General features: G+C 38.4%; 1 protein-coding gene across 1 annotated transcript; it reads left to right on the top strand.

The window, feature by feature from the left end:
* Positions 1 to 2: 2 nt before the first annotated feature.
* Positions 3 to 951, top strand: LOC144994275 (dCTP pyrophosphatase 1-like). Its single transcript, XM_078951450.1, has one exon. The coding sequence runs from the start codon at positions 3 to 5 to the stop codon at positions 498 to 500; it is 498 nt and encodes a 165-aa protein (XP_078807576.1). The 3' UTR covers positions 501 to 951.
* The last annotated feature ends 7,437 nt before the right edge of the window (positions 952 to 8,388 follow it).

Raw genomic sequence — 8,388 nt, 5'->3', positions numbered from 1 at the left:
AGATGATGGCAGCAAACGAAAAAGTGGAATCTCTGTTTCTAAATGGCGGTTGTGAAGAATCTGATCATGGCGCCGCCTCATCTCACTCGACAGCGCACAACTCGAAAACAGAGCAGCCGCAGAGGTTCACCTTCAGTCCAGAGCCCACCATGGAAGACATTCGGAGGATGCAGGCAGAGTTCACGGACGAGCGTGACTGGAACCAGTTCCACCAGCCCCGGAACCTGCTTCTCGCCATGGTGGGAGAGGTGGGGGAGGTATCGGAGCTATTTCAGTGGCGCGGGGAGGTGGCCGAGGGCCTGCCGGGCTGGACAGAGTCTGAGCGGGAGCAGCTGGCTCACGAGCTCAGTGACGTCATGATCTACCTGGTGGAGCTCGCCGAGAAGTGTCGCGTGGATCTCCCGCAAGCGGTGCTGCGCAAAATGGCCCTCAACAAACTCAAATATCCCGCAAGTAAAGTCCACGGGTCGGCCAAAAAGTACACGGAGTACAAGGACTGAGCTGGTTGGTGGAGGCCAGAGACTGTTGCTGCTAAACCTTTTTTTGTTCTCCGTCACAGTGATATTTCTTTCAATGCTGACGCCTTTTGTCTACTCAGTTTTACATCTGAGGTCAACCTAAAAAAAAGACCAACGGGATTTTATTTTGAAAATTATCTGTTTTTATTAGGAATTATTTTTCTTACAGAGTTGGTTATTTTTTATGTATTTGGAAGAGCCCATTTTCCCTTGAACATCTAACGTCTAAGGCTCTTTATAATGCAGAAGTGACAGTGGGGAGAAAAAATGGGGTGCCAAATCCGTTGTACTTGTCTTGTGAAAAGCACAGAACAACAATGAAAAGGCTTTTACCTTTTGTTTATTCCCCTAATTATCATTTTGAATTCCATGTCTTTTCTGTTCAAGTGTTACACAAAACTGCCTGAAGTAAAAAAGAATGGTTGAAGTTTGACTTGTGTGTTTCATTCTTTCAGTTATTTGATGGCAGGAGCAAAAAAATTCAAGCTCTCACAGAAATCTGATCTGAACTGAGATTACATTAAAAACTCCTTTAGTTTAGTTGTACTCTTAATTTTTGGGGAAACTTTAAATGGACTCTGTAACATGTGACACATTCACTTATCAACATACTAGTTAAAATAATTAGCCAAGATCACAAATTACTTAAATACAGTACTAGTCTTGAATGTATTTGTTTGGTGAGAAGGGCCACAGAGAAATTGGTTTCCCCAAATCTGTTATTCTAACAAGACAAACCCCTCTAATATGAAACAATCATTTTCCTGTTTACTTGCATATCTATAATTTGAGAAAAAATTAAATGTTTCTATGCTTCTTAAAACGTGCTAAATGAAATACAGCTATGTGTGAACAGATGTTGAAGTAATGCTATAGTAAGAAAACATTTTTTTGAACTTTTCAGAGCACAAAGAGCCATGAGCCTGATGAAAGCAGTCAAAAGAGGAGACATTCTTTTTATTTATTATTTGTAGGTGATGCATGAACAAACTGCCTTCAAATTGAACAGGGTTATTTAGGTCAGAGGTCTGCAACCTTAAACACAAAGAAAAAAAAATCAATTTGGGCCAGATTCTTACTAACCAAAAACCTGGAAGGGCCACAAAGTCTAATTTCACTGCTTAGAAAAATACCCTGTGCCTGTCTCCTGCCCGGATAAAGTCCAGGGTTGTATCAAGAAGGGCATCTGGCATAAAAATGTCTGCCATACCACCTTCATAACTCAGTGGAGGCTGACTCGCTGTGGTGACCCCTCTGTGGACTCCATGTGCCTAAAGGTGAACAACAATATTTATGTTTTAGTGATCATTTAGAAATGTATCTCTTGAATATTTATAATCATCAAGTTTGTTATATGCAACTATTTCATTTTTTTTTTACTTTTGAAAGCAGTTTATACAAGTTCCTTTTGAAATACAACAAAAATACAACCCATGTCAAAGAAGAACCTCCTGTAGCAGATTCACTTGAAATAAAAATGTAAGAAACTTATTCTGATAATAACTAGCTGTGACAGTAGATTAAATTGTTTACCATGATTTTGATGTGTGGATTATGGAAGAGTGGTAAAACACACCAATCCATCCTAATGTAGTGTAATTTCAACAGTGATGGAAGAACAAACAAACATGAAATCTGAACATTAAAAACAAAAACTTAATTAAAAGTAAAGCAGCATGCCGCATTGTATGGCTTGCAAGTGCTATCCGCCCTGCACTCACACCCCACTCTCTTTCCATCCCTGCCCTCCCCCACCCCAAAGCACACCCTTTCTGTGAGCCCTTATTGGCTAAGCAGTGGCTTCATGCCACTTGTTACAACATGGACCAAAAAGGAGATGTGTGATGTAGGCCCTGTAAGGCTTAAACTAAAAAAACAAAACAAAACAGTGGCCTGTTGTTGGATAAGTTGCAGTTTCTGTGTGTAATATTTGGGTGACATCTGGCCTTGATAGGGTTTGCTTTAGGCCCACATCCGGCTACAGGAGCAGGCCACCTAAGTGCCGTCATGTGGGCCCAGTATGGGCCAGAACTGGAATATTCACTGGTCTTTTTTTGGCCCAGTTACGGTTGTGGGTAAGATGTGGCTGACATCTGGCCTTGCTGTGGTGTGCATTAGTCCCAGATTTAGCAGTCAAATGTTGGGTCAAATATGTGCAAGAACAAAAACAAATGGTGACCCTTTGATGGGCTACTTGTGATCTCTGTGGGTAATATTTGAACAGAATTTTTAGCAACATTTTTTTGTTTCCCACGCCCAATTTCCTAATACAGTTATATCATATGTTATTATCGTTTTGTTCAGCTTGAGCCAGGGAATCATGTTTTGGATTTTCATGACATTCCGATAAAAAAGAGTTTGCTAAGATCACAACAGTTGTGAACTCGCCACACGCATGCTGTTCGAAATCTACAAATTCTAATTCCAACATTTTTTCCACAGTAGTTTCTGAATGATGCTCAAGAAGTTAGGAGACAATCAATGAAAATCACCAGGACGAGTTTTCATTTATAGCTAAAGATTTTTTTTTAAGTTCCAGATGGCGGCCTCTTCCCCAGGTCAAAGGTCAAGACGTAACCCTTGTGCTATCCTAGGCACTTTAACATTAGGAGTTGGGTCATCTAGACCCACTAGACAGTGCTCTGAACAATTTTTCTTCAATCATTTGTGATCTTCACTGGTGTCCATGGATTACATGAAATCTTTTCACCTTTATCCACCTTTGTCATGGTAGGGAGAACACGTCAAAGTTAGGGTGGGGTCATCTAAGATAGCGCAAGGGTTAAGCTGGCGGCATGTGTAAGAAATTTTGTGAAGATTAAACAAACTAGTTTCCTTTTCCTATATTGGGGGAATATGAGTGTGATAGCTCTACACCAAAATGTCCTAATAGGCAAAAGTTCATGTCAAACATGACGGTAGACTGTTGGGCATGAACCTCTGTTGCTATATAGGTACTAAATATTGCTGAACAAGCTGGAGTAAAGAATACTTTTAGTTCAGATCATGCCACACTTTCATTTTTACATAGTTCTGATTACAGAGCTGTAGATTTGCTGTAAGTCCTCCCCTGTACATCCCAAACGTTTCCAAGGTCCTCATTCTTTTCTCAAAAAGTCCATTTTTATTGTTTTCTATCAACTCTCACCACATGTGATGTCCTGAATTGACAGAAGAGCCTTTGCTAAAAAATTAAACCTACTGCTTTTTATGAAAACGAACAAGCTGAGGGATTACTTTTCCCAGCACCTCACCCGTGAACTCTGTGTAGCCTGTGTATTATCAGAAAATAAATAGCTTTATTAATAACAGGGCCAACTGCATAGTGTTAGTTATGATAATTCGAACATTTCCACAATATTTCTTATTTTGAAGACATCTAGATAAAAATATTGTCCCTTACAAACGGGAGCCTGTCAAATTTTCAATCACTATTCTTTTCTTTGTGCGCCCATCTTTCTGGAAAAAAACTGAAGTCATTTGAGATCAGCCTTAAAAATAAAATAGACTGGAGTAAAAAAATTAGGAATTGCAGTTCCTTCAGGTTTCTTTGGACAACAGGTTAGTAAACTTTGTTTTTTACAGCATTTTTCACTAGTTTAGAAATCACAAAGTTCACAACAGTAGAGTAGAAATAGATAGTTCAAAGCATTGAAATTTGAAACGGAAGATTTAATAAATCAATAAAAGGAAACCCAATATAAAGTAGACAATCTTACAGAAGTTGGACAAAACCAGACTCAAACAGATAAAAATAAATCAACTAAATACTTGCCTTAATAAAAAAAGCAATCCTTGACTTTCGAAGGTCTTGACTGAATCAATCAGGCAGAAGGACAAAATAGAAGGAGCTGCTTCCATGTTTGTAGAATTGCTTTTTATTTTAGTTTATTTTAAAATAATGTAATGATGTCTCCTTCATTGTCCTTGGATTTAAAAGAAAAAACATTTGTTCCCATCAGAGGATGATTGGATGATTCATAACCATAGTTGTCTCAAGAGACTCTTTGTGACTGATATATGAAATATTGTCTTTAACATGATCACATGTGTTTCATGACATATTATATAACTTCCTGATGTTCACAAATAGGCAGTACTATACTGTATATTTTCAAATATAAAAATTTTTACAGGATTTTTGCTTTAAAGAAAAAAGTCTTACATTCATAATTTGAAGCAACAAATGATCAGCTTTTTATCAAACTTTTTTGGCAAGTGTTAAAGCCAATAAATGCCTTTTCATTGCACTCTGTTTTAAAAAAAAGTTATTTTTTCCGTTTTAAAGGACTTTTATCAAGTCTAGCCCCACAAAAGCTGTGTGTAAGTCTTTGAGCGAGTCCATATGTTTCTTCTGAGGGCTTTTAAAGTCACTATAAAAGCTAAAATCTGCACCACTCTAAGCAATTCATTAAGGATAATTTCCCTGCATGTTCAGACATCATTTCCTTATCTTTTGAATCTTTCTGTCTTTTTATTTTAACATCTGTTGATATTTAATTCTATTCGTCCCTTGACTTGTTTTTTCTAAACATCGTATTTACATCGCTGTACTAAATTATTCAAACTTCTTCCATCCTTTAATCTTACCAGGTCTCATATTTGCCTTCATTGATTTTTGCTAGACATTTTTAAATCAAGAAATGTCAAACTTTAATTTTTTTTTAGACTTCCTTTTGATTTCTCCACGCAGCTTTCCTGGAACTCTTGTCGCCTTGAAGGCTGTCCTTTTCTCATTAGGGTCGTCTTCAGATTATTGGTGACTGCGGGTATGGCCATCCTGGGCTTTAATGCCATCAATTATTTAATATGAAGCTCCACAGGGGAGTCAGGATGTTGATTGTTTTACAAGGTTTGACATTTGAATCATTTGGCCTTTCTGTAACAGTGCCAGTTAATGCATACGAACTACTGGTAATTAAAGTTTGGCAGTGGTTATCTAAATGGTTAATGGGTAAGGGGATTTCCAAACTTACAATTATGAGTGAAATTTGAACCTCACCCTGTTTAAATGAAAAAGAAAGTACAACTTTAATAAGATAATTTAATAATGGCTCCTTTTTGTGTGTCAAACTCCTCACAGGAATGTCAATAAGCCTGGAAGTCTTTAGGAACACTTAAGAAATGATTAGTAATTCTTTGTTCGGCTCACTGTTGATACTCTCAGTGTCCTTCATACGCGCTCTATCGCCCATCTAATGGAAGCTGTCTTTTAAAAGCGCAGTTGACAAATGGTTTGTGCTACAAACCCATCAAAGTCCCTTCAGGGTCTGAACCACCTCACAAGGGTCAGGCTAAACTGAAGGCTTGCAGGCAGTGTTTGTACCTGAAACCTTCGTCAAAAATAGAAATTTTTCACAACATAAAATTCATTTATGGTTTGAAAGTGAAAGAGAAATGTGTTTCAAGTGGTTCTAGGAGGAGGTTTATTCATCATACATTAAGAACTAGACCAGTTGAGGGGGGAGGCAGCAAAAAGGTTATTCAAGGTCCGTCAGTCCATGTTCTCTTTGGGTATCATGTAGATCAATGTTTTTCAACTAGAGTGCCGTCATACACAAATGTACCGTGGTTAAATTGTCATGTGTGTCCTGGGAATTAATTAAGTTTCACCTGATTGTCTAAAACATCCAAACAGGCCCATGTTTTACACTGAGTTGGTAGAAATTTATAAGATCATCAAAATATTGTTATTATAATATTCAATAGACTTTGATAAAAATGACTGTATATGGTCAATCCAGACTACAGAGTTTCTTTTTTTTTGTGGACATTTGCGGCTATGATTTTTATCAAGAAAAAAGTGTCCCTAAGCTTAAAACACTTATCTGGAGACCAGCTCATTTGAAAACGATAAAACCATTTCTCCAATAATGCTGCAGAAAGTGCATAATTGGCTTTCTGGGAGGGTCAAAGTGGATTGGCGAGTGGAAGCTGGTGTAGACCAAGCAAGCAAGCAAACTCTAGTCCCACATGGAAACATGGAACTCAGTTTATTTGGAATTGAACCAGCTATCCACCAATTTAAAGAATGGAAGTGAAGCACGTGGAGAAAGTGATGAGCGCCGGACATGAATCTGAAGAACCATTAAACAAAAACAGCTGTTTTTTCACTGTTTTCTGGACAGATTAGGGATTGTGAAGAGTTGTAGGTGTTTATCATTTTATGTTCGATGGCATTTTGTACCATCTAGGTTTTAGTCTTATCTAATAGCTAATTTCTCCTCAACCAACAGGTGTACCTGTGTAATGGCGTCCAATCCAACAGTTGACTGTGAAAATTATAATGTGAATCCAAACTAAGCCAAATATAGGTGTGACATCTCTTAGCTAACAGTCCACTTAGTGTCCGTGTCGGAACAACCCCCAACTAATCAATTAACTAAATATTAAACAGCTTTGACTTTTAGCCAAGGCTCCCATTTCCCCCCATTCTGCATGTTTTTTATGCTAGCATGCCTAAACACACTTGATTTATCCTCTGTAAATTCCTGCTTTAGATTTTCCTCTGCTTTGGGATGTTTAATGAAAGCTATCAGGCCCGTGTTTGCCTTTTACAATGTTTAACAGATGCTTTTGTATCTGTGCTCACAACAATAAGTTATATCAAAGTGAGTGCATTTCTGATGTGTGTGGAAAAGCTTTGCCTTTTCATTTTTCCCACTCGTTACCCCTCGGCCACTTTCTTCTCCTTGTCACTATCTGCATCACACATGCAGACGAGTACTCTTTCATCCCTTTGTGAAGTCAGCAGTGGGAGCTGACAGATCTCACCCTGAGGGGTTATCCATAAGCTCACATTGTATCACTTCCCACAAGTGCCGCTTTGCGCAGAAAACACACCATTGCAAATACAGGGAGAAAAAAAAGCTTTTTCTCTGTTCAGGTTTGATACAAACAGAAACTCTTTAAGTGTCTTAAATGAATCAATTGTGAATATTAGTTATTTTTCCATTGCGGGAATACTGCTGTGTCTTAAATGTCTTGTCTGAGTATAAAAGTATGTTGTTTTTATTTGGGGTCTGGCTTTGACAATGGATTTGACCTGTTCGTTCTCTAACCTATGGAGTCCAACTCCAAACATATTTTGATCTATTTTTATAGCGACACTAGAGGAGGCAAAATCAACAAACCTGTGTTGATTTTTTTGGACACATTTTCTGCAGAGTGGCAGGAGTTTATCGGAAATTTGCCTTTGAGGTGTGGGTGGGACTGTTTTCGTAGAGTAAACCTGCCCCCACTTTCCATTTTGTCTTTGCTTATGCTGTCTCCTGCTAGTTTACAGACTCTCAGATACCCATCTTAATATTACCAATGCAATAAAAAGGGCGAGAAATATTGGAGGTATTCAGCCACACAATCTTGAGCCAGATACCAACTCGGAAGAGGAAGCAAAGAAGTTCGTGTGGATCTAGTCGTCTACAAGTGGATGCAAGCAGAGCAGGGAGCATACCTTCAGATTGTGGTTTCTACATCACAACTACCGGTACAAACTTTTTAAAACTGGATTTTAATCTTAATTTTATTCATATATATGCCCATCATGTGAAAAACACCAAAGACACAATTTTCATCTGAGTGGTTCTTTAACCATAAGAATATGCACGTATGTGGGCGTTTCCGTCTTCCGCCTTCATGCCTCTCGCATCCCACTGAAGTGTTGAAAGTCTCTATGACCGATGTTGGGCTCTACGTACAAAACGTGTGGCCATTGAATGCGGATTGATAGTTAAACCAGGTCAAGCTTTGACCAATCAGGGACTCGGATTTGGTAGTGACATATGGATGGGGTCCTTTTTAATTCACGTAAATAAATTACACCAAGTTTTTCATACATCTGAATAGAGCTGTGAAAGAAATAACCTGGAGC

The sequence above is a fragment of the Oryzias latipes genome, chromosome 1, assembly GCF_053564925.1.
Source record: "Oryzias latipes strain Hd-rR chromosome 1, Olatipes_Hd-rR_3.1".
Taxonomy (NCBI): Eukaryota; Metazoa; Chordata; class Actinopteri; order Beloniformes; family Adrianichthyidae; genus Oryzias; species Oryzias latipes.
Note: the sequence above shows the minus strand (reverse complement) of the source record. Positions and strands in the feature narration are given on the sequence as shown.